At 39.5% G+C, this 26,886-nt stretch overlaps 1 protein-coding gene across 1 annotated transcript in view; it reads left to right on the forward strand.

Moving 5' to 3' along the window:
- Nucleotides 1–547: 547 nt before the first annotated feature.
- Nucleotides 548–26,886, forward strand: part of PAXBP1 (PAX3 and PAX7 binding protein 1) — a 32,998-nt gene continuing 6,659 nt past the window's right edge. The window contains exons 1-15 of the mRNA XM_019964941.2: nt 548–1,082; nt 2,623–2,751; nt 7,133–7,309; nt 8,854–9,075; nt 9,949–10,052; nt 10,608–10,825; nt 11,339–11,528; nt 15,120–15,243; nt 18,701–18,800; nt 18,887–19,002; nt 20,892–21,091; nt 22,176–22,320; nt 22,980–23,101; nt 23,841–23,917; nt 24,290–24,356. Of these exons, the coding sequence (XP_019820500.2) occupies nt 719–1,082; nt 2,623–2,751; nt 7,133–7,309; nt 8,854–9,075; nt 9,949–10,052; nt 10,608–10,825; nt 11,339–11,528; nt 15,120–15,243; nt 18,701–18,800; nt 18,887–19,002; nt 20,892–21,091; nt 22,176–22,320; nt 22,980–23,101; nt 23,841–23,917; nt 24,290–24,356 (2,355 nt within the window). The 5' untranslated portion in view covers nt 548–718. The remainder of the gene's footprint in view (nt 1,083–2,622; nt 2,752–7,132; nt 7,310–8,853; nt 9,076–9,948; nt 10,053–10,607; nt 10,826–11,338; nt 11,529–15,119; nt 15,244–18,700; nt 18,801–18,886; nt 19,003–20,891; nt 21,092–22,175; nt 22,321–22,979; nt 23,102–23,840; nt 23,918–24,289; nt 24,357–26,886) is intronic.

Consider the following 26,886-nt stretch of genomic DNA (forward strand, 5'->3'; position numbering starts at 1 on the left):
ACTAATAAGGTTAGGCATATTAATACATCACGGCTCAGTAATCTGGCCTAGAGAATTCCATGGACTGTATAGTCCAAGGGGTCGCAGAGAGTCGGACACGACTGAGCGACCTTCATTTCACTTCACTCAATTCAGTCTCAAGAAAAAATATCGCACCCTTGGGATTCCACTTCCAGCTCCTCCCTACCTCCTCCCGAACTTCCACCTTGGATCTCCTCCTTCCCTCCCCACTACTTCTCCGCCTTTCCCCCGTCTCCTCCTTCACTATCTGCTCCTCCCAGCGCTTGTCGGGAGGTTTCCTCGCGTGACTACGTCAGTGAGGGAGACGCACTGCAGCACCCGGGGCTGACTCTTTCCTCTCGTCTCTATGATTCTCTTTGTGACCGGCCGGACGGCTCCGGACTCCCAGAGTTCCGTTCCAATAGTCCTCCGGGCCGACAGGGGGACGCCGCGGGTGGGGTCGGGATGGGGGGGGGGGGGGTGGGGAACAAAACAAAACTGACGTTCTCGCGAGAGGGGAGGAGTTCTCTCCAATCTTTGAGCGCGTGAGCGCCTGCGCGCTCCCCGCGGTGCGCGGTAGCTGGGAAAGGGAAACGAGGAGCCCGGCTGGACTCCCGGGGAGATCGCGCGTGCGCTGTCGCGAGCTCGGCGCTGCCGGGGCGGCTGAGTTGGGAGCCGGCTGGTGTGTGTGTGAGAGCGCCGTGCGGGACGCGGGGCAATGTTCCGAAAGGCCCGGCGGGTGAACGTGCGCAAGCGGAATGACTCGGAGGAGGAGGAGCGAGAGCGCGATGAGGAGCAGGAGCCCCCACCGTTGCTGCCGCCGCCGCCTGGCACCGGCGAGGAGCCTGGCCCCGGCCCGGGCCCCGGCGGCGGCGGAGGCGACAGGGCCCCCGCGGGCGAGTCCCTGCTGGGCCCGGGGCCGCCGCCGCCGCCGCCGGCCGCGCTGACCTCGGGGACAGAGGCCGGGGGCTGCCTCCCCGGCGGCTTGGAGCCCGGCAACGGGCTGAAGCCGCGCAAGAGGCCGCGCGAGAACAAAGAGGTGCCCCGGGCCAGCCTGCTCAGCTTCCAGGACGAGGACGAAGGTAAACCGCCGCGCCTCGGGGGGCCCCCCGGACCCCGGGATCTCTATCCTAGCTAGGCCTCCACCGCGGGTCCCTGCGTTCCCAGGACGCTCCCAGCCTCAGCATCCCCGCCCCCCGCCCCGGGAACCCAGTCGCTTCTTCCCGCCCCGACCCGCTGCACGTCTTCCCCCGCCTCCGGCCTTCTGCGCAGGCAGGGTGGTGGAGGGGGGCGGTGGGGGGGATGTGTTCCCGCGCCGCCGCCGGCCTTCTCTTAACTACCGCCTCCTCCTCGCCGGCCTCCCGAGCATCTCCTGTCCCGAGGGGATGGGGACCTAAGATCAGTCATTCTGAGTTTTTTTTCACCTGGAAATTCAGTGTCTCCTTGTCCTGCCTCGTTCCTAGCCGCTGTGTTTTAGGGAGAACCAGACTGCTCTATTAGATGGCTCCCTGGACTGCCCTGGGCACGTTCTCCGGGCCTTCCGTAGGTCCCCGTGCCCACGCCTCTTGGTATGCTCGCCCTGGTCAGACATCCTTGAGTAGGAAGGGGCCAGACATCCTTGACCAGAAAGGCTTAGTGTGTCAAGAGGAGTGCTAGGTCTGGAAAGAGAAGCCTATAGTTGAAGCTCTGGTTCCGAGTCACTTTGGGCCAGCCCTTGGCGATCGCCGATCCTGTTTCCGATCCTCAGTTTCCCTGTAAAAGCAAATAGGGGTACAAATGTGCGACCTTAACTCGCATTAACATTTGGATGGTGAAAAGAGACGGTGTAATGGTAATTCAAGGCGGTTTATCCAATCTGGTGTGAGGGGCCAGGCTACAGTGGATTTAGATTTCTGATCGTAGATGAGCCTTCTATCATTTTACTTCCCCAATTGTTGAGTGTATGTTTGTATAATCCAGTTAAGTCTATGTTATGAAAAAAGAATTTAAGACTTTTGGAAATCTGACTTGCATCTTGATGCGCGATGTTTTCTTGTTTCCAGTAATAGGCAGTTTCTGAAGTTTGCCAGGAGTACAGTCACATTTTCGTTTTCGCTGATGTAGGGACAGCTTGGTAAAGTGTTTGCATTGACGTTTAAAGTTTTCAAATCAAAGATGATGGATACACCATCGAAATTTATTTTTGAAAAGTTGATTAGCTCTCAGCTTGGTCTTGAAATAACTGTGTCCGTGTGTGATGGGTTATAGAGTTACTCAGTCTTGACAGGTCTGTAAACTAGCACCTTTTGATTTTGGATATTTTATTTAAGATACCTTAAGAATTTGATAATTAGGTGCTTTTTTGAAGATCTCTTTTCCTCTCCTGAAATAAATGATTTAAGAAAGACAGTAGAACACAGAACTTTGTGCAGTTACATGTGTTATGCCTTTAAAAAGTCTCAGATTGGCATTTTATTCCAGATTATGAAGTTGATTCAGTTTTTAGAAGCCGATTACGGATTTTAAGTAATTTCAACTTGTGTAATGATTTGGAATGTTTGAGTATATTTAGAAGAATTCAAAAGTTAGAATGGAAAATATTGAATGAAAATAGTTGCTACAGATTTTGTTTATTTTTTAAAGAAAATGAAGAAGTTTTCAAAGTGAAGAAATCAAGTTACAGCAAAAAGATAGTAAAATTGCTTAAGAAAGAATATAAAGAAGATCTTGAAAAATCTAAGATTAAGACAGAACTCAACTCATCTGCCGACAGTAAGTACTAATTTGATTCTTTTGAAGTGACAAAATGAAACTCTCACAGGGATTGAATAGATTTGGTGTATATACAGTGAACTTGTTCGCTTGATTCTGTCATTGTCAAGGGCTCAAGTTGAGTAATGATGCAGTTTTATTTAATTCCAACATGACTGCATTGTGAATGCATTATTTAGAAAGACAGAACCATTGCCACTGGAATGTTTCTGCTGCAGTGACTAAATTCTTCCAGTTTTCTGACTAGTGTTCCAAGTGCTGTTGAACAGAGAGAGGTTTCCCACTTAAACCTGAGACACAGTTTGTTTTTGTTTGAAGGAGTACTGTGCAAATTCCTGTACTTGTATTCTGTACTTATATTTTGTAGAGACAAGTTTTGGGTTCCTTTGGTTTTATTTACACAGTCATTTTAATTCTTCGAGAATGTTTAGGAACCCCCTAAGTCTAATGTTGATAATGTTCCCATTTAGCAGCCTTATCAGATACATGAATGCTCACTCCTGGGTGTGTGGCACCTGCCTACATTGTACAAACCATCTCTTATGTCTTCTCACAGACTAAGTTAAACTTTTAAGCATTTATTTGTCCTTAGGAAAGTGGTTTCATGATAATATGCTGTGGTCTAGTTATTCTCACGCAAATGCTTTAGGGAGATCTTTTTATTTTGTGGAATTAAAGATAGAAATTATTATTACCCAGTTCTCCACTATAGGCTTGATGTGGGAACGTATGTCATTATATCTCAAGTTTGCAATCTAATTTTGGAGACAACATCACTTCAGTGTATAACTGTATCCCGAATTTGGCAAAATGTCTAGTGAGTGACTTAAAGCTTAACTGCACTTTTCTTTTTAGAGATGGGTGAAGGAATGCTTCATAGATAAAGTGGAATTTGAAGCTGGATTTTTGATCTTTTAAATTGCAAAGAAAATAGGGGAGGTGTGGGGCTATTATTCAGAGACTTGCTGTTTTGGAAAAGAGCAAGTACATGTGACAGGCTGAATAGATGATGTGTGGGGGATGCAGAGGTTTAGGTGAAAGGTACGTTGTTGACAGATTGTGAAGGGTGTTTAGTATCTAGTATGAGGTTTAGAGTTGCCATTTCAGGGGCCTGCCAGGATGGTGACATGATAAATGCCTTTTGAAATCTTAACCAGGTGTTAGCATGCAGCATGGATTGGCACAGGAAACATTAGAGGCCTAAAGCAGTTTAAATGCAAGGGCCAGCTTTGATCCAGTAAGAGTGGGTTTAAAAAGGTCTCAGTTGAGCAAGACTGAGGCTTTTCCTGACTCAGTGGGAAATTGTAGGTGAATTTAAAATGTTTGCTGTGGGTGTGGGGAAAGGAATAGAAAAAGATTATTTAAGAAGTATTCCAAAGGAAGAATTGGTAGACGTAATGTATGCTTCAGCTATTGGATCTAAAAGAAATAGATTTGAGCTTTTGTGCCAGGTGACTGAGAGGATAATTATGTATGATATACAGAAATAGGGAATGCAGGTGGGAGGAGGAGTATTTTTAGGGGAACTGATTATTTTGGAGTCTAGGAAGCTGCTTCATTTTTTCCAGATCTCTTAAGAACCAACTGTGTATGATGAAATTGAAGAAGAAAGCTCAGGAAAAGTGAGAACTGAGAAAAGACCATTTACTGTTGGGTTTAAAAATTGAAGCATGTGCAAAGTTTATGTGGCCACCTTGTTTTCATATTAACTGATTTCCTACTTAGCAGATAACTCAATTAATATCCTCCCCAAAGGTAGAGGTCGCTGTTGCTGTTTCATTAATCAGCTCACAATCCCAAACTTTTCCTACCCCCAACCCTCCTTAGATAGGCAGAGGTGCATTAACTGGAAAACAAGGGTAGTATCAACTTAGAAAACCTACCTTCGGGATATTCCAAATTGATGAGTTCACCTTTGAACTTGAATTTGGGTAGAAATAGCCAGTGAATAGTTGGAGATGTAGATTTTGTTTTGGTGTTCATTGAGGTGATGATTGAAGCCAGGGATAAATGGAATCGAGGCTGCAGCATAAAGGAAATATTCCTGAGGACCAAAGACTTCACCTGTAATAAGTGTACACATAGAGAGGATGGTTTACTCAAGAGATACAAAGAGTCATAAAGTCCAAAGGAGAACAGATAGGGAAGTTTCAAGATGATGAGTGTTGATGAGTGTCAGTTGTATGAAATAGTATCAGGAAGGTCAGGAAAAGGAAGGGCTGTTGGTGTGGTGGCTGGGTTTTGTGGGGAGCGGGGGAGGCATCTGGCAAAAGAGACTAATTTACTTGCCAAGCTCTGCCTGTTTAGGGGAAGGAACATGGTTTGCTAAATTGCTCAGTGATACTGTATCAGTTAGCTGTGGCTGCAGCCTCTGCTTTAGTTGGTGAGCTTGGAATGGGAGATATCAAAGACTGTTTGCCAAGGTCGAGACTGGCAAACTGGTGAGGAAGTGGGAGGTTGCAGGTCCACATGGCTGCTTTGGAACATTTGGCAGAGAGTAGATGGCAATAGCTAGAGAAATAGTTGGGATCATGTTGAAGTTCTTTTGCTAAAGAGAAGCCTGTGTCGCTTTGTAGACAGAATAGAGGAGATGGAGAACGTGCCCACAGTCAGAGGAGGATATTTGTGGCCTCAGGTTTCCTAAAGTAGCGAAGACATTGAGGCCCAAGAGGAGCCTCAGAAAAGGTTATTCAGCCTCTCTTTTTATAAAGCTGTCTGGAAGGATAATACAGGACTAACAAAAATTCACCTGTCACCATGTTCTGGACTTTGTATTTGCTCTGTCACAAGCAAATAACTTATGAACTTACTACAACACTGAGTCTGCAGGAATCATCTGGGCATACTGGATCAAGTAAACCTTTTCGCAATTCTGTTTGTCTGTTAAAAGCCATTGATTTAGTGTTAATTGAGAGCAAAAGCAAATGGGTAGTTCTTGACTCCCGGTATCTTTATGCATCTGATAAAGTGAGTTTTAAAATCAGCCTCAGAATGCACTTCAGAGGGAATCTGTGGCAATGAGGTAGAGTGGTGAATTAAAAAAATTTAAGAGATCTGAAGCAGAGTGACCTAAATCTTCTAAGTAAAGTTGTGGGGCAGGGGGTGAGGGGGGGTAGGATCTTATCTCCAGGATTCTTCTTTAGAGGAGTAGGAGATGTAGGAGATGGTTTGAGAACGTTCGAAGCAGTTTTGGGGAGGGGCACATGCTAGGGAAACAACAGAAGTGTATCTTTCATATTTAGAATGAACTTTTTGTTTCACTCTTTCATTATATTCTTGGTGCCTCGTATGTGCATTGCCAGGTTCAGTGATTGAGGGCGAAAAATGCCTGTTTTTCTGCATTTTGCCTGGGGTGGAAGGTGTAATAGGACTATATAGTTATAAGTAAAGTAAACCATTTGGTATAAACCTCTGTGACAGTGGTGCCCCCTGGAACCCTGTGGCAGGAAAGTAGTCTGAAGCTGGCCTCCGGAATGGCCTGCGGAAGAGAGAGCTCTCTTCTCTGTCCATGTGATGGGGTGTAGCGACTCCACAGCTGCCTTCCTGGTTTGCATGCGGTGGTTTTTAGTGCTAACTAGTTTCTAACTTGTCTCTGTGTCCCAGTTCCAGGTTGCCAGAAAAATCAGGTTTAGTCACAAATCCACTGTTCCAAACATTCAGTTGTGGCAACAGCCTCAGGGGTTTACACAATGTAACTGTGACTTTTGGGTCTCCACTCTTCAGATGATGGTTATAACCTAAGACAATATCCTATAAAGTGTTCATTACAGAGAAGTTTCTATCTTGTTCTTGATAGAAAGCTGCCTCAAATGGGCTTCCCTGGTGATTCAGACGTTAAAGAATCTGCAATGCAGGAGACCCAGGTTTGATCCCTGGATCCGGAAGATCCCCTGGAGAAGGAAATGGCAACCCACTCCAGTATTCTTGCCTGGAGAATCTCATGGATAGAGGAGCCTCGGGGGCTGTAGTCCATGGGGGTCTCACAGAGTTGGACATGACTGAGAGACTAACACAGATGGATTTAGAGTTTGATGAAATACTGACATATAAAGTGAATAATGCTCCCAAGAGGTGAGAACAGTTACCTATGAGAGTTGAGAGGAAGAAGTTAGTTTTGGTAAAGTGGTAAACTTTCAATAACGTTAACTAAAGGCAGGGATTGGGCAGGGCCATGCGTCCCTCTACCCTCTGTATTGTTTCTGCCTCCTGGCTGGCTACTGTGATCATGTCACATGTCAGAAGTTTGAGGATTTTTATAAACAATTAGAATAGTTGATGCTTTAATGAATTGAGCCTATAATTGCATTAGAAGTGCCTCCTTAATTTATGGATTTTGTTTTAGATATGTTGTATTATTTATTTATTTTTTCCAAAAATGTAGACGAACCACCTTTGGACAAAGCAGGTCATGTTAAGGACACCAGTCTAGAAGATGGAGTTATCATCAGTGAACACGGGGAAGATGAAATGGATATGGAAAGTGAGAAGGAAGAAGAAAAGCCAAAGGCTGGTGGAGCCTTTTCAAATGCTTTATCTTCTTTAAATGTTCTCCGTCCAGGTATGTACTTGCAGATGTTCCTCACAACCGAAGTGATCCCTCAGGAATGAGCCATCTGTAATGATGGTCGTTAAGGAAGGAGTTAGCTAAGTGGTGTTTCTTCCGACATCTGTTTGGAGCCAGGCTGTTTCCTTTTGCAAATACAGAAAGAAGGAGAACTAGAAAGTTCTCAAGTTCATTCTCAGACAGGTAGTTTTATTATCAAAACAAATGAGGGGTTCAGGTAAATGGATAAATAGTACAAAAGTCCTTTTTTTAAAAATGTATTTCAGATTAAGATTTTAACTTTTTCAAGAACTGCTACCAAAAGCAAAACTGCTGCTAGCTTTATATTCAGGGTTTTTTTTTACATTTTAATGGAAATAGTTTGCAGATCTATTCACTGGCTAATCAGCTTTTGAATAAATACTTAGTCACCAGATTTAAATTATGAAGAGTAAGCATTTAACTCATTATAAAATTTAAAAATGCTTACTCTGTGGGAACGCCTTAGAGCTTTCACTGCTGTGACCAAGGTTTGATCACTGGTCTGAAAACTTCCACAAGCCGTGCAACACAGCCAAGAAACTGATAATAATTTTTTTAAAAAGTCAAAATGTTTGCTCTGGGTTTGTAAAGTTGTGAAAAATTACATACATAGATCTAATAGCATTCTGATTGGTACAGTCTTTATGGGAAGCTGTTTGACATTATGAATCAGGAGATTTCAGATGTGCTTACTTTTTGACCTGTAATTCCATAGCTATAAATGTATCTGATGGAAATAATGTTTTTATTGTAGCATTAACTGCAATGAGAAACATTTAGAAAAAATGTTTAGTAAGAGAGGAATAGTTTAGTAAGTTAAGTTACGGTGCATTTACATGATGAGATATCCCATAGCTACTTAAATAACAAATTAGAAAAGTAGCAAGGCGTTAATTTTTACTGTAGGTAAAAGTGTTAATTTGATTATGTAGTAGATTATGCTTTATCTATTGAATGTTGTAAACCACTAAAAATTGTTTATGCAAAGCAACATGGAAAAGCTTATATTTTAATATGAAGAAAAATTAGACACAGGATTATATATTCAATGTGTTTTCTGGTGACCTGAAAACTATTTGCAGGTGAAATACACTCTAAATTGAACAGTGTGTTTTAGGTTGTAAGAGTGCAGATCCCTTTTTTGTTTTTGTTCTCCAGTTTAGTAATCAATATGACTTGATTACTTTTGTTTAGTTCTTAAAAATGAAAAATAAAAACCATTAAAATAAAACTGTTTTCATGAATTTTCCCCTCCCTGCCTTCCTGTATATATTGCCATTGTATATATTTTGTTTCCTTAGCTTCTTTCAGTTTCTGTTTAAACTAAGTTAAAAAAATAAATCAGTCGTACAGCAGGCAGAGTTTGGGGAGAGGGGCGGGGATGCCAGCAAGGGATGTTAGAACATCATTTATGCACGGCTGTCTTGGAGAGATTCTTTTATCTTTCATAGTTTCAAGAAAATAGAACCTTTCTTCCTAATATGGCATGGGTTCTAATCCTTACTGTTTGTTTCCAGGAGAAATTCCAGATGCAGCTTTTATACATGCGGCAAGGAAAAAGCGTCAGATGGCCCGGGAATTGGGAGATTTCACTCCTCATGATAGTGAGCCTGGGAAAGGCCGCCTTGTTAGAGAAGATGAGAACGATGCCAGCGATGATGAAGATGATGATGAGAAACGCCGCATAGTTTTTTCTGTGAAAGAAAAGTCACAGAGACAGAAAATTGCAGAGGAAATAGGTAACTTTATTTAGTGCAGTAGTAAGCCTGTTGTTACTAAATTTTATTTGATACTACAATCAAGTAAAATGTATCACCTTTATTTAAACTATGTTTAATGTTGAAGATTCCCTCATAGCTCAGTTGGCAAAGAACTTGCCTGCAATGCAGGAGAGCCTGGTTCGATTCCTGGGTCAGGAAGATTCCCCTGGGGAAGGGATAGGCCACCCACTCCAGTATTCTTGGGCTTCCCTGGTGGCTCAGCTGGTAAAGGATCCATCTGCAATGCAGGAGACCTGAGTTCAGTCCCTGGGTTGGGACGACGATACCTTGGAGAAGGGAAAGGCCACCCACTCCAGTATTCTACCCTGGAGAATTCCATGGCTCATGGGGTTGCAAAGTGTCGGAGATGACTGAGCGACTTTCACTTCACTTTCAATGTTGGAGAACTGTTCTTGCTTGGATATTAAGTGTCTTACTGGAATTTGGGGGGAAGTGTAGCATGATTTTGATAGCTAATGTTTACTGAGGACTGTGTGACGGGTATTGTGCTAAGCACCCAACATGTTATAAATAGATTTAATTGTCTCTTCATTCTGAGGAGGCATTAGGTTTCATTCTTCTCTTTGTTGAATTGATGTCAAACTAACAGAGGTTAGGAAGCCTGTTTAAGGTTTTAACTGTTAAATTGATACTGCCTCTTGCTTAAGGAATAACTGTGTATTAAGACAAGTAAAGCAAAAGAGTCAGATATGAGACAGATCATAACAGACACTTTAATTTTAGTAAAGTTGAGTTCATGCCAATATTCTTGCTTGATTTTGTGAAATATCAGGGTAGCATCTGTTCCCTTGCTGCTTTTTGGACTTATTTTCTCCCTGCTTATGGCCATAGGTATCGAGGGGAGTGATGATGACGCTCTGGTAACTGGGGAGCAGGATGAAGAGCTCAGCCGATGGGAACAGGAGCAGATAAGGAAAGGAATCAATATCCCGCAGGTGAGAGCTAAACAGCTAAGCTTCAAACCTGAAAAAGTGAATTAAGATTTCTAGCCTGTTTTATTGAAATGAAAAAACATATTGCCAAAAAAAAAAAGCTGTCCACTGTATAGATTAAATGTTTCTTTCTTGCACAACTGTTTTTTTCCTGACTTTAAAAATTATTTTGTAGAAGATGGATTTCTTAGTAGTGCAAAAATCTTTAACTGTAGATGAAAAATATCTTCCAAAGTAGTTATAACAACTTGTTCTATAGAAGTAAGTAGTTCAATGGAAATGTCATACAAAGTTTCTGTTAGTGTTTTGACACAATTTAACGTCCCTACTAACTCAAAATCTCTTCATTATTGTTTTCCTGAAAGTTATTGGAAATGAATCCAGTAATCCCATAAGAGAAATTTCATCCAGCCCTACTTTTGATTTTGAGAAGCTCTGCAATTACTTACTTTAATTACATACTGTTTAAAAAAAATGGGTTTATTATTTTCTGTTAGTTTTTTGTTCTTTTTGTAGTTTTAGCTACTGGTTTTAATATATATCCCATTTCTCATCTAGGTTCAAGCAAGTCAGCCCACAGAAGTGAACATGTACTACCAGAACACCTACCAGACAATGCCTTATGGTTCATCCTATGGCATTCCGTATAGTTATTCAGCCTATGGATCATCCGATGCCAAATCTCAAAAAACAGATAATACAGTCCCTTTCAAAACTCCCAGTAATGAGATGACTCCCGTTACTATTGATTTGGTAAAGAAACAGCTTAAAGACAGGTAGGGCAGATCAACTTCTTAAAGACCTGTCTTCTAGCTTTCCATTCCCTCAGGCAACATGTAGTCTGGGGTAGCAGATACAGAATATCGGCAAAGAAGATTGACTGGCCTATCTTCAAAATCTAACCAGAAGATGACTTCATACTTTGTTCTGCTACCTACTTGGATTCCTTCTGTGGAAGCCTTGAAGTTTTTTTTTTAAATACCACTCCATGATCTGGTTGAAGACAATTCTCAGTTTTCTCCTCTTGGACTCTGAAAAAAGTGTAGTCAGGATATGGGGGGAAAGGCAAAACAGTGAGATTTTGGTTAGCCCACCAAATAACTTTATATAAGAAGTCTGTAGACTGCCATTTTCTTGAGCAAAACAGGAGTACAGATGAAAAGATCTACTCCAAGCATTTTTATATTCTAATAGCGGAACGAAATGCATTATTATAAATATTGCAAGTGTCCTGACAGCATAGACTTCCAGATGTAAATGTGTGATATTTATCCTTTTCTGTTCTTAAGGTTGGACTCCATGAAAGAACTGCACAAAACAAACCGACAGCAGCACGAGAAACACCTGCAAAGCCGCGCGGACTCCACCAGGGCCATTGAGAGATTAGAAGGGTCTTCTGGGGGTATTGGTGAACGGTATAAATTTTTGCAAGAAATGCGAGGGTATGTCCAAGACTTGCTTGAGTGTTTCAGTGAAAAGGTAAGAATGCAAAAATATTAATCTCTTTGAATAAGGCAAAACCTAGGGAGGTCTAGATTTCTGTATTTCTCAGAGAATATCCACTGACTTTAGCTTTAGAAGTGATGAAAAGTCATGCTTCATTTTCTCCACTTCATTAGCAGCATTCTGTCTTGGGGGCAATTTAGTTAGTGCCTTTGTTGAAAACTAAAAAGATAAATCAAAGCACATTTAAAGACTTTGGCAGATCCTGCCATAACTTAATGATGGATTACCAGCCTGTCCTGGGTTATTAGAATATAAGGGACTCACTGATGAAATTTTCTTTCTTATGGTTCAGATCTAAACTTATCTTTAAACTGTTTGTATAGGTAATTCCAAATATGTATAGCATAAAGTTGTAAAATTTTATTAGTTTTTATTTTTTACCCTAGATAAAGTTGATTGCCATTGCTAGTACTAGTTTTCATCTGAATAAGCCTGTGCTTTATCCATTTCAAAAACCATTCATTGACCATAATTTGTTTTAAGGTCTCATTTCCGAGTTTTTTTCTTTTTGGTATGATAGTCAATTGGCAGTTATTTGCGTTCTGTTGTACCATTTGTTTGCATTTTTTGTTACCTGCACACACAATTCTCTTTCAAGCAACTTTTAATTGATTTTTCTTTAAGACAGATCTATTGTTTGATGCACTGGTTAAAAAAGGCATTCGTGGACTTCACAGCCTTGTCTTTAAAAAGAATTAAACTCATAGTACTTTTGAGTATCCTGTCTCTAAACTTTCATGGGATACAGGATTAGAAGGCACATTCTCTCTTATCCTTGGCCATATGAATTAGCATAGGATTTGTAGGCATATAGTATGTTTAAATGAGTATTTTAACTTTTTATTATCTCTTGATCAGTATCTTAAGGCCAAAGACTGGCTAAAGAACGGTGCCAAACTGTGTCTTCCTAATGAGTCTTAGTGATTCCAGCCAGTCTGGTCAGATCCATGAAGTCTTCTCTGGATGATTTGTGTTCTTGTCCTGATCATCTGATTTCTGGAGAAGCAGCTACATTCTGGGCTGTAATTGCCCGTGTGGCAGGTCTGTGGCTTAGGGTGATAAGTACCAGGGTGAGAAGGAAACATAAGTTCGACTGTGTGCAGAGGAGCTGAGTTAAGCGGGAAAGTGGACAGAAATGTCAGAGCTGGCGGTGTGTCCTACTGACAAAGCCCTTGTGAACCCAGGGGGCATGGTGGTGGGAGCTGGCCCAGTAAGCTTTTGTGACTAGAGAAAGGATCTTTGTCTTAAACCATACTTTGTAAGTAAAATTTGTCCCTGTGGAGTTTTTCTTGGAAATATCTTGGTCTTTGCTTTGCAACTTAATTGAGTAAACTTAAACACTGTGATTGCAAACTGAGCTCTTAAAAAATATTGACAGTAATACGATCAACTAGATTGTACCACTCTTGAGTTAGAGACTAGTAGAATATCTAGTTCATATTGTTTTCAGTTGCTTATTATCTTGAAAACATTTAGTAGTATGCTTTCTCTCTCCTGGTTACTCTGTTCCTAGGGAAGTATACCTCAGACTATGCTGAGGTTTTTACAGAGTCACTTAGGTACATGTTTTTGAAGCAGATCTTAAACCATATCTGTTATATAGTGGCTACATTTTAATTAAAAGAGAAGTAGGTAATTCCCTTTTGAAGATAACTTTATTTCGTTTTGACATTTCCATATCCATTTGATTTTACGGAGCCTGCTGCTGAGTTAATAATGTCATAAATTGTCATTCTGGAAATACTGTGTCAGGGTAAGACCATAAAAAGATAAGCTTTCTTTTGTTTTTTTCTCTTTCATTATAAAGGTTTAAGTGATTTCAAGCTTAGATTTTTATTTTTGCAGATTATTTTAACTTTCCATTGTTTTGTTTTCCTGGAGTCGTCTTCCTTCTTGTGTTCTTTGCCTTAAATTTGGTCTTGAAATAATGGTAGTCAGTAGCAGTTTTGAGTTTGGAGAGGGTAAAGAAATTGTCACGGTGCACTCTTGTAATAAATCATAAATCAATATTGTTAAGAAACATGAAAGAGAGGTGAAAATGTGCTTTAGGACTTTTATTCTCAGAATTTTCTCAGGGCTTTGTTAAAAGGCATTTTAATTACCTAAACAAAAATTACATTATCAGAATTTTAACTGTAAATTGGATAATTAAGGCTCTGCCTGATGCAGCCTCAGGCATCTAGCTCTTGGCAGTAAGAAGAGTGTTAATAGCCTCCAGGACTAAAGGAGTGCATGCAGGCACATAGGTTCATTCGTCCTTAGTCCTGTATGGTTTGCAAAAAAATGAGGGGTGGGTGAGTGTAAGTCACAACAATATGGCAATAATTGCTTGGAAAATGGATTATGCTTAATCTTCAAGTTAGAGTCTGTGGGCTCAGCTGATATCATCAAGGTCTGGGGATGCTGCTGCCCATGGTGTAGCATATGAAAGAATGAAATAACTGCATCAGTTTGACCTTTCTGTGAACATTTGTTGCTTTTGCAATGGAATCATTCAAGTGTATGAAATTGCTTTTATTCCACCTGCTTCTTTTTATTTTCCATTTGCAGTCTGTTCAGTTCAGGAAGCTGCTATAACACTTGGTGCCAGTGTTGCCCAACTCTAAATAGTGTGTTTTTTTATTCGCACTAACCATCAGGAAACTAGAATTTCTGGTTTCCTCAGGTATGTCTAGTGGTTGTTAGTGTTTTGTGAAAGTTTCATAGCATTTGATTATATAGCATAAGGTATTTATAAAAAGAGAATGTTTTCTGGTTTTTCCTTTTAAGTTAGGTCTCATTCCATAAGCTTTTTGTATTCTGTATGAACCAATTGAATGTTTAGCTGTGGCTGTTAACCTGGAAAAATCTGTTGACTTTGTAAAGCAACAATTTATGCAAGCAATTTTATTTAAAAATATGGAAAAAATTAAATATTTGATGGGAACAGAAGAACTTTCTGAGTTTCAAATAGATTGATTTTTAGACAGGTTAATGATAGCTAGAAATTTTATTCACTTTATTAATATAAATGAATGCAGTTCACATTTTAAATGTGTAATAAAGCCACAAAGTAGTATAACATTACTGTAAAGTACTTGGTCCTTGTGAACGATAGAGCAATTGAAATGTCCAAAATTGGGCAGTTAGCAAACTCTTTACCTACTCAGAGCCGTTTTTTTGGTCTTACACAGCAATATTAGTTTATTTTAAGCTACAAAAATTGCAAGGTAGATCATGCTGCTAGAACACTAAAAATGGATTCACGTACTTTAAAAGAAAAGCACTAAAATTTCTGACATTTCTTTACTCACTCTCTTTACTATTGTTAAAGTGTTTAAGTTTCCTAACTAAACTCTTGCTCCAACAACTAGGCACTGGACATTATAGTTCCATATACGGAATAAAAGAAGAAGTGTTACTTCCCAGACGTCGTAGAACTGAAGTACTATTTGTATTTCATTGGAAATTCATGATTATTCTGTCCAGAGGGTACTCCTTCAGAAATCCGGAAATAATATGGAACCCTCAAATAAATAAGCATCTGAGGAGTTTGGTGTTACGGAGTGTGTTGTATTTTTACAGGTGCCACTGATTAATGAACTTGAATCAGCAATACATCAGCTGTACAAACAGCGAGCTTCCCGCCTTGTCCAAAGACGACAAGATGATATTAAAGATGAATCTTCGGAGTTTTCAAGCCATTCAAGTCAGTCCATCTTGAAGGTTTTTATTATTCATTAAACAACCTTGTTTACTTAGTACATCCTAATTGAAACGTAGACATCTCAGGGCATTTTTTTTTTTTTTAAAGAAACAAATTTCCTTGCTCTTATGTCAGGTAGATCTAAAATTATTAATGGCATGTGCTTGGATTGTGTTTAAGAAAATATAGCTTCACAAAGGAGTGCAAATCATGTACTAATATTCTGTCTTATTCTTCTTTGGGCATATTTTTTCATTCTTCAAAGTATAGTAAGGACATCATCAGTATTTTATCTTAAAACCAGTATCTACTTGTCCCTAAGTGATATTTTTTCCCCCATTTTAACATCAATACAAACGCTAACACAAATGCTGTTGTTGATCATAAGGTTTTGAGTTAGGGATTGGGAAATTTTGGATGGGAGAGAGGGTTTTATTACATAACAAATGATACAATTGCAAGATTAGGGGAGTTTTGAGCTTCACCCCTTGCATAAAGCAAAATTTTTTGTATTGAAATTTTTTTTTTTTTTCCTGTTTTGCCTTATATAACTAGGTTTTTTATTTTTGGGGTTTTTTTTAGTAAGTCAGTTGATGCCAACACTTCTTGAAATTAGAGTCTAAAAATCTGGAAATTTTAAATTTATATTCCTTTCATTGTGATGTGGGTTATGGAAAACCAAAATGAATTAGAAACCTCTTAATAAGAGTTTAGCTGAAACTCTTTAACCAGACATATTAAAAAACATTTTAATTCCACTTTTTCATTGCCCTCTATATTCTTGAGTACTGTAATAGGAATTTTCCTATGTTGGATTTCTCCTGGCTTTTTTTGTCATCTCTTTGGTCCCTGTGTCAGCAGTTCTTAAATGGATGTATACATCAGAATTACCCATGATATTAATTTAAAATGCAGATTTCTTGGTCCTGTCTCCAGAAATTCTTGCCAGGTCTTGGATCGTGTCCAGTAGTCTGCATGTTAAACAGCCACTCCAGGTGTTCCAAGTGCAAAGTGCCCTGTTCTCATTCTTTCTGAAAACAATGCTTTGTCATATAGTGTGTCCTCTAAATTAGAGAGACATTGAATCCCTGGAAAGCATTCTCCTGTGTGCCGAGTGGGTTTTGGAGCATCATAAAGAGACGGTGACATGGCCCTCAGATGAGTCAGACTCAGTGTAAGCCATGTGAATGGCTTTGACCTTCTGTTTTTGCCATACACATTTAAATTTGGATTAGTGCCATTTGGGGCACCTAAATAACTAATGCATGCCTCTCAAATCACTTTTGATCCAGACAGAACCAGATTTCTGGGGCAGATTACAGGTAATCATTATATCTATGATGGGAAGTAATTTCCTTTTAAGTTAAATGGTTGTGTGAGCTGTGCATTTCATCAAATACCTTTTCCTAGCTATAATCTGTTCTTTATAATTTGGAGGTATTTACTTACATGGGATTCAGAGTAAGGGTTGAATGATGGGTGTTAATTATCAATAGATTGACAGTTGGAAAGAAATGAAAGGTAATGAGAAAGTGAAAAGTATTGTCCTAAAGGGAGTATTCATTATTGCCAAAGATTTGAGGAAGATTGCATGGGATACTGAATTATCGATTTCTTTTTCTGATATCTTTTTTTTAAAGAAACAAAAATACAGCCTGAAATTCTTCTGTTTAGATTTGCAAGTGCTTTACCACAGTTACTGCATGTAGTTCTTACAGAAAGAAGGAAGCTATCAGTTGAGTTGTCTGCTCTGTCTCTTTCAATATATATTTTAAAAAGTCTCTACATATAAACATTTTAAGTATTATACTAAGTTAACATAATTTTCTTTAGAGTACTTCTTTAATGATGGCTGCCTCTTAAAGAGGCAGGAATCATTTCTGTAGTTTGAGACTTTTTAGCTAATTTATCTGTGATATGTAGTGGAGTCCCAGTTGAGGTAAAGCCGGGGCATCTTGTTTATTAAGCAGTAAAAGAGTCAACTTTTTTTTTAATTTATTTATTTTAATTAGAGGCTAATTACAATATTGTATTGGTTTTGCCATACATCAGCATGAATCCGCCACGGGTGTACACAGAAGAAGTAGGATCTAGGGTAGTTAGGATACACTGAAGTAGACACCAGCGCTTTTTTTGGTTTTATTTTCCCTGTTGCTGTGCCACGTCTTTGGTATCGGGAAAAAACTTCAGTTGATGTCTTTCATTTTTCACATCATTCCGCCCCCCTACCCCCCACACACCCTCTGGGGTTTTTGCTTCCCATTACTATCCTGCGTATTACAGGATGTCTCCATAGTGTCGAACTTGAATGTAGAAATAGAGCATCACAGAGAGATGTTTCCCCCATTTCTGCTTCTACCCTAGGCAAGAGAGTCTCCAGGATTCTTCTCTGGACAAAGAGAGTGGGTCCAGAGAAAAGACCATGAGACACTATTATCTGGGGGCCCCAAGAAAAGGTTGACTTTTACCCAGTGATCTGATGGAGACGCCTCTGTTAGACAGCTCCCACCTGCATCCACGAAATTTCCAGTCTCATTCCTGTGTAGTTAATGATCATCGGAGACCAACACAAGCAGTAGGACCAAAGAGACTGAGGACACACATGCAGGTGGCAGGAGAAAATTTAAAACATAATTGCTGTCCTTGGGAGATGGCAGAAGAGACCCTACATGTAGCACAAGTAGAAGACGCTATAAAAAAGAAATATTCTAAGAAGAATAGCCATACCTTGGAAACTAAAAAATGGTAACTGATATATAAATATAAATAGGAATGTCGAAAGCTAAGTTAGAAAATTTGTCTTAGAAATTAAAAAGAGAGAGAGATGGAAAAAGGGAAAAAAAGAAATAAGGGAATTGTGCTTTGAAAGTAGCGGTTGAGAAAGCACAACTTGGTCCTATTCAGATAGGATTTTTAGTCTATATTGTTGATTCTGCCCTTGTTTTTTAAAATAGTAATAGAGAATAAATTTCTGCAAAGAAAAATTAGAACAAAATAGAATAAATCATTAAATTACTACAACAAAGATGTTTTTTCATACTTCCTACTTAGCAATCACTCTTTGCTGTCATTTCATATCATTCAACAATATGATGCTTAAGTTCATTCCTAAAAAAGTAATGTATTATTTTTCCCTTTACACAAATAACTTAGGTTTTTAACTTACTTTGTCATCATGATAGCATAAACTGGTTTTGTTACTTAGACATAAGAACAGGGATTCAGCCAGTTTGCATTGGGGTAGTGTTGTCAGACTCTCTATTTCTCTGCTCCTTTTTGTGGAAACATGGATTAATATTGAGATTTGCTCTAAATTAGCAAACTATCTGGTTTATCAGTTATTGCAGAATCCCACTGTTGAGATTAGAAAGCAGTCTGTCATTATGGCTTATTCTGTGCAAACTCTTTCCTCAAGATTGTTGGAGGAAGGCTTTTAATTTTAACCATTGTTGTTTTCCAGATAAAGCTCTGATGGCACCAAATCTTGACTCCTTTGGACGAGATCGGGCACTGTATCAAGAACATGCCAAACGTCGGATTGCAGAACGGGAGGCCAGGAGGTAATCTCCAGATGCTTGCTGTTGGTCGGATTGTGAAGGGAGGAGTCTCCTTTACCTGGTTTGGAAACTCACTGCTTGTTATTTAGGACTCGTCGTAGACAAGCCAGAGAGCAGACTGGTAAGATGGCAGATCACCTTGAAGGCCTTTCCAGTGATGATGAAGAAACTTCTACGGATATCACAAATTTCAATCTGGAAAAAGGTTAGACTTTTATTTGGAAGTGAAATTCATTGTCATTGTGCTTTCTGCTTGGCTGTAGTTGTTACCCTGAAATAATGTGAGGTTTTGTGGCCTTTGCTTTAGAACTTGGCACTTGTTGCTTGCTTGCACCTGTTTTTACCTGTTTTTATTACTGAATAGCGTGATGAATTCTCGCAATTAGTGGTAACACTTTGTTGTGGGGTTTACTTAGTTACTTGCATTATAAATAATATTACTCTTCAGAATCGTAGAATTCTAAAAGTGACAGGAGAATGTTTCAGATCCCAAGGGCCACCCTAATGCAGCCTGTCTGGTCTAGAAAGGTAAAGGTTGGCAGTAGGGAGCCCTTCTCAGCCCCAAAGGGAGTTCCTGATTTGGGGAGTCCTGAATCATTCAACCACGGGGAATAGTTCGCACTGTTACATGAAGGCGTTTCCAGAAGGAACCCCAAGTAAAAGTCTTTATTTCCCACCATTGGCTGCAGTTATCTGTCATTTATTAACTTTGGAACATAGTTGGAGAAGCTTATTTTGTTTCTCCCGCTTTTTTATAGTGAACATTTCTAAACATACAGGAAATTGGAAAGAATAGCACAGTGATCACTGTCTACCTGTCACCCAAATCCAGCAGTTCTTTCCATCAGTTGGCCAAGTTTGTTTCGGATATGTGTGTTTCGCTGAACCATTTGAAATTAACTTACAGACATCATGGCACTTGCCTCTAAAAACTTTAACATATTTAATGTCTCCCCCCTGAAAAAGGATGCTTTTCTACCTTATTGTAACACTATTACCACCCTTGAGAAAAATTAACTGAAACTTCTTAGTATCATATCTGTATTCAGTACTTCCCAAATTCTCAGGACTGTTTTTGTGGGGTGCTCTGTGTTTTCCAAACCTGGATCCACACAAGGCTTCTGCATTGCACTTGATCATTGCACCTTTTTAATCTAGAATTAATGAATATCATGAGTACCTTATAATACACACACTCCTACTATTTGTTCAAGGCATTTGCTTTCTGAAGGCCATTTGTCTTATAAAATGTCCTACATTCTAAATTTGTTTCCCCGTGGTATTAACTTGTTCCTCCAGTCACTGTATTTCTTGTAAACTGGAATTTAAGTCTGGAGTCTTAATTAGATTCAGGTTAAACCTTTTTGGTGAGAATACTTCATACAAGATGCTCTTTCTTAATATATAATAGTAGATGGCAAATGTTAGGCTGCCTTCTATCAGTAGTGTTTAGGTGGATCTTAAGAAGTAGATTGTCATGACTAGGTCTCTTCATTATAAAGAGTCCACTGTTCAGAGTCATATAGAGCATCAAATAACTTCACTCAAAGATCCTAGCATCCATTGCAGATTCTTATCTGTTAGTTATTGTAGTCACCAAGCAACTTTGGAAGAACAGATATGATTGGTTATTGATGATCACGCACATCTGTTATTTAAATGGTGATCTGTGGGCTGAAGAGCTGGATACAGAGTTTGTATTTTATGCAATTACTCACACTTACTGTTCCATGGTAACTGAAATTTGAACTGAGTTTTGGGGAACGGGTGTTATTTAGACTATGGTAGCAGATAATGGTACATATTAGAACTATGCAGAATGGCACCTGCCTGCACTGTAGTTTGTGTGATAGACATTTGGAGGCTAAGTTTATCTCTGTTTCCTTTCCTTTAAGTTTCAGTTGATAATTCATTTCAGTCGCTCAGTCTTGTCCAACTTTTTGTGACCCCATGGACCGTTCCTTTGTTAATGAGCCTATCTTATTACTTACTCAGGCTACAGAGAAAATGCTGAAAATAATTGAACTGCGTTTTTTCTACTGCATACTAAGTTAACATTTCTCTGTGGGGTTTCTTTGTTTTTGTTGGTTTTAGATCGCATTTCAAAAGAGTCTAGCAAAGTTTTTGAAGATGTCCTTGAAAGTTTCTATTCAATCGATTGTATTAAATCCCAGTTTGAAGCCTGGCGTTCAAAATACTACACATCCTATAAGCATGCCTACATCGGCCTTTGTTTGCCAAAGCTGCTCAACCCCCTCATAAGGCTGCAGCTTCTCACCTGGACTCCGCTTGAGGTGAGTGTCTTCTCTCACTGTTGGAAAGCAGGATACCATGATGCTTGGGGAAGAGATGAAGCTTGAATAAAGTATTTTTCCCAGGAGGTACCTCATGCTCAGGGCTATAAGTGATACAGAGTATCACTGGGTGTAATCTTACCAATCTTTCCTTTTATGTTCTGTCCCTTTTTAAGAGCACCATCTATTGCTTCTCAATTTGTATACAGTATCTTTCTCAACTAAAATTACAAGTGTTGACATGGAAATAGGAACATGAATGAATAAGAACTTGGTCCTTTGATCCCAGAAAACTGTAGAACGTCATGGGAAAGCTCAGTGAAGAAGATGTGAAGTGGGGCCCTAAACTAAGTCAGTAGTGATGGAAATCAGGAGGATGAGATTTAAGAGGTGCAATCAGTAGAAACTGTTTGCCTGTTACCTAAGGGAGGTAATTGTCTAGGTAATTGTTGAATTGTCTATGTACATCTAGTGGTCATGTTTTAGATAACAGTTTTGTAAGTTACCAACATACGGGTGGAGCCGTGGGCAGGAATGAGATGGGCTGGGTTGAGCATGTAAACTATACCAAAAAGAAGGCTGAGGTGGAAGCCCTGGAAACAACAGGAGAAAAACATGAGCTCTGGGGACTCTTGGGCTCCTGGCTCCTGCTTGCCCAGCCCCCGTGGCGCTGCGCGCTATGCTGTGTGTCCCAGTGCACAGCAGAGGCTCACGGCGCAGTGGTGCGCCCCTGCAAGCTCTCCATCTTCACAGCTCCTCCCTCTGTCCCGCAGCCGCCAGCTGTCTCAGCCTCCCTGAGCTGCCTTTCTGGCTCCTGACTCAGCAGCACTGCTCTGCTTGGGGGTTCCCTACCCTGCTCTGCTCTCCTGACCAGGAGTCACGTCCTTCGACTGCCTTCTTTCAGGGCCCATAGCCCTATGCTGCCTCTGCTGGTCCATTGTCTAAGAATAGATGTTTCCTATATTTTGTCACATATTTAGTTTATGGCTGAAGGCTGAATCCAGTTCCAGTTACTCTCTTTGTGGCTAGAAGCAGAACTAGCCACTGTTTTAAATGTTTGGGTAACCTTTTAAATATTTTCTAGGCAAAATGTCGTGACTTTGAGAACATGCTGTGGTTTGAATCTTTGCTGTTTTATGGTTGTGAAGAGCGAGAGCAAGAAAAGGACGATGTCGATGTCGCACTGTTGCCTACCATTGTTGAAAAGGTGATTCTTCCTAAACTAACAGGTATAGATTACGGAATTGAACATTCACACGCATTGGGTTTTTCATATCTATTGTTAGGAGTTTTTAATCAGAGCATATATTCTCATAGAAATTACATTATTAATAATGAAGTTACAGTCAGACCCAGAGATGGCTAAAGGGTACCTGTCTCTTACCTTGGGACTTTGAAGACCACCTTGGGGAGGGCCTGGAATTGGGGGCAGTAGGGAGATTTTAGACTCTTAAGGACTGCCTGAAGCAAAACTGAATACATAGTTTTGGGAACAATATGCATTTTTCCAGGGAGCAGTTTCATTTCTTTCATCAATTTCTCACAAAAGTTTAGAAATCATTGACCTAGGGAGCTGTTTAAAATATGAAAAAAGTTTAGGTTCAGTTAGAGATTCTTGACACTGGGACAGAATCTCCTGGGATATAAAAATCCCCAATCTTTATTTTCACCAAGAAGCAGAAAATAATAGGAATCTGTGTCTCCTCTTCACCTTTGCCTAATTGTCAACATTTCTGTGGTTAATTGGACAAAGACAACTGAAGCTCATGCTCTAGAGGAAGAGTCACGATTGGCATTTCTAAACGGAGAACTGCTTGACATCAGAGTTACATCAGCTGCAGTTTACGTCTATATCTCAGTACCTTCTACCTTTTTTTTTCCTTAATAGTGATTGCTGAAAATATGTGGGACCCCTTTTCTACAACACAGACTTCAAGAATGGTTGGAATTACTCTAAAATTAATAAATGGATATCCTTCAGTGGTGAATGCAGAAAATAAAAATACACAGGTAATTTAGTTATTATTTATGAAAAGTTTAAAAATTTTTATGTATCTTCTCTCCCTTTGAAAACGAGCAAGTTGAGAAAACGAGTGGGTTATAGTCAGAAAATCTGATTCTCCCACTTGAGGTATCTGGTCCTTTATATAGAAAATCTGAGATAGTGGTTTTTAATTTTAAAAGAGTCTAGATAGCTTCTTATCTATACTGTTTTCATCCTTCTCACCGCCCCATCCCCTTTCACAATCAGACATCCCTTAAAGAACTTAATTTTGGGGGAGGGAAAGAAAAGCAGAAAAGTACTGGGATGTGTACCAATTGATAATTTAAATCCCGAAACATGTAATAGCATGTAAAACAATCAGGTGTTGTTATTGCATAATTAGTTTCCAAACTTTAAATTGCTGCTGCCCCCACTGAACTTTCTTACAAGCAATATAGACATAGGAAAGTACTCTTTATCATTGTTTTACTTTCTGACCTCATTTTGAGAAGAACCAGACTTACAGGTCTGATTTTAAACCTTTATATAGTAGATTAAGGGGCTGGAAGATTTCTAAATGACTTTATTACTTGGTAATTGATGAGGCGTGAACTAAGAAGAAAGACCTTTGGTGAGAAAGTAAATTTGAGCTGTTCACTCAAAATTGAATACTCAATTAGGTGCTTTGGAATGTGGCTTAGTTTTATTTCCTAAACTTTTACCATAACCCTTATTATAATGCATGATCTATTTTTAACTCTTCAGGTATACCTAAAAGCACTTCTATTGAGAATGAGGAGAACTTTAGATGATGATGTATTCATGCCCTTGTATCCCAAAAAGTAAGTTATTCCTAAAAATGTTAAAGATGATAATATTCTCTATTGTTTTTCAGAGAAAGCTTCTTAAATTTTGGGAAAACTAAGCGTAGCTTGTAATGTAAACTTCACCTAAGTAGTCTAAACGTGTAGCCCAGATTGAGGAGCTCATTGTGGAAACCGCTTCCCTTAAGCAGAATAAAACAAACAGCGCTCCGTTATCTCAGAATACATAGCCATTACCTTTTAAAATTACTGTCTTCTGGAATACAATTGAAAATCAGAAAAATTCATTGCTTCCTTTGTTCACCTCTTACTTAACAGAAATCTTCTAGAAATAAGATGGAACTTAACGCACAACTTTTGATCATGATGTGTTTCTCTTTTTTTCCTTAGTGTCTTGGAAAATAAAAATTCTGGGCCTTACTTGTTTTTTCAACGACAGTTTTGGTCTTCAGTTAAGGTAAGTGTCTACAAGCTATCTGAAAGCTTTGGATTTTGTTTGACTTTCATACAGTATATTTCCAAAAAGTATTTTAATATTTGGTTAAGTAACTTCATAGGTTTGATGTTTCCAGAGGAGAAAATGAATTCTGAGTCCCAATAAGGTCCAGACTACCCAACAAAATGCCTTACTAAACCACAGTTGATTTATTCAGCAAATAGAGTACCAGGTACTCTTCTAAGTTGGGGGAATATAGCACTGAATAAGATAGAAGTAGAGCCATCATGGTGTTTATAACCTAGCACAATTGACTAGAGCAAATAAGTAACCTCAGGTAGGAGGAGTTTTGAAAAAAGAAATTCAGAGTTGTATTGGAGCATATGACAAGGGGCATAGAAGATTCCCATCCATCCTGAGAAGTGATATTTAGGTTGTTAGTTGGCCCTGAGGTGAGGGAGAGAAAGATATACTAGAACTGAGAGAAGTCCAGGGTGGCTAGAGTTAGGGAAGAGATAAGCAATCCAGATGATACAGAAGCTATAATTTACGTGGAAACATTATAGGAGACTCCTCTAATCAAGATTATAACCCAAATCCCCCAATTCCTAAGACCTTTTTATTGTCTTATAGTTTTCTTTGTAAGAATGTCTTAGGAATGGAATTATATACTAGTTAGCCTTTTGAATCTGGGTGCATTCATGTAACATAATGCATTCATGATTTAGTGTTATTTTATGTTCATTCCTGTCTTCAAATGGTGAATATAGCATTTAAAAATTTTTTATTGAAATATAGTTGACTTGACAGTGTTGTATAGTAGAGTGATTCAGTTATACTGAATCATATCCTTTCTCAGATTCTTCTGGATATACCATTTTTTGGTGCATTTTTTTATCCATTAGATAGTTTACAGTTTGGAGTAATTATGAATAAACCTGTCAGCATACAGGTTTTTCTGGGTATATAAGTTTTTATTTCTGTTTGATAAATATCTAGATTATTAGGTAAATATCTGAAAGCTGTTTTCTAAACCAACAGTATTAGTGTTCTATTTCTTTCTCACACACCTCAGTATCTTTCAGGGTTTTTATTTTTTAAGCCATTCTCCAAGTGTATGTTCAGGTCTTGTTAAGGTTTGTGTTTCCCTAATGACTGATGATGCTGAGCATGTTTTCATGTGCTTACTTACCATCTGTATGTGGCTCAGATGGTAAAGAAACTGGCTGCAGTGCAGGAGATCCAGGTTTGATCCCTGGGTCAGGAAGATCCTCTGGAGAAGGGCATAGCAACCCACTCCAGTATTCTTGCCTGGAGTACTCCAAGGACAGAGGAGCCTGGTGGGTGACAACCCATGGGGTTGCAAAGAGTTGGACACAACTGAGCAACTAACACTCATGTTCTTTAGTGAAGTATCTTTGCAAATCTTTGGCCCATTTTAAAAAATTGGGTTTTCTTACTATTGAGCTTTGAGTTTTGTATTCTTGATACAAATACTTCACATACATGATTTGCAAACTTTTTCCCCTGAGTCTGTAGCTTGTCTTCATTCTCTCAGAAGTTCTTCATTCTGATGAAGTCCAGTTACTATTTTATCCTGTTATGGATTGTGCTTTACATGTCACATCTGAAAAATCTTTGTGTAACACAAGGCCACTAAGTTTTTCTCTAGCCTTTCTTCTAGATATTTCATGGCTAAGCTCTACATTTAAGTCCGTGATCCATTTTGAGTTAATCTTTATATATGGCATGAGGCCTGGTTGTTCAGGTTCATTTGCCCCAGCACACTTTGTTGAAAAGATGATCTTTTATTAAATTCATTTGCTTTTGAAAATCATCTGCCCTTATATGGGTCGTGGAAGGGTTTTTAAGTAGGGAGGTGACTTGCAAAATATTGCCATTTTTTAGATATTGCAGTTGCTGTGTGGAGATAATGGTTTGAAGTAGGTAAAGATGGTAATAATGAAAATGGGAATTAGTACTTACCACATATTTACTGTGTTCCAAGCGCTGTACCACACTCTTTATTCAGATTATATTCTCTTGAATCCTCACAACAGTCCTGTGAGCTTAACTCCACTGATGGGACAGTGGGGTGCGGAATCACCTACCCAGGCTTACTCCTTTGTTAACTGGTAGAGATGGGAGTCTCCTTCAGGCCAGTCTGACTCTTCAGCAGTTATTCTCAACTGCGGTTCTGGGAACAAACACTTAGGTCCTGGTGCCCTCAGGCCTCTATCGTGTATGTATCTGGAATGGTATTAGTTTGTCCCATCCTTGGGAAAACTAAAGAGTTACGCAGATCATTTTCTGTAGGATTGAGTTCTGTCACAGACCCTGCTTGAGAAGAGCTGTCCCTGAGCCATAAAGAGATGACGGCAGCCTCCGTTAGGGGCATGGCAGCGGGGACCGAGAGAAGGGACAGCAGGGGTGGGGGCGGGGTGAGACAGCTTGAGGGAGAGGCTGGGAGTGACATGTCGGCTGTGGCCTGCTTGATTTGTTGGATAATGTTGTATTTCCTAGGATGAGAGATACTGAGAACATAGAAGTA

The sequence above is a fragment of the Bos indicus genome, chromosome 1 (genome assembly GCF_029378745.1).
Source record: "Bos indicus isolate NIAB-ARS_2022 breed Sahiwal x Tharparkar chromosome 1, NIAB-ARS_B.indTharparkar_mat_pri_1.0, whole genome shotgun sequence".
Lineage (NCBI taxonomy): Eukaryota > Metazoa > Chordata > Mammalia > Artiodactyla > Bovidae > Bos > Bos indicus.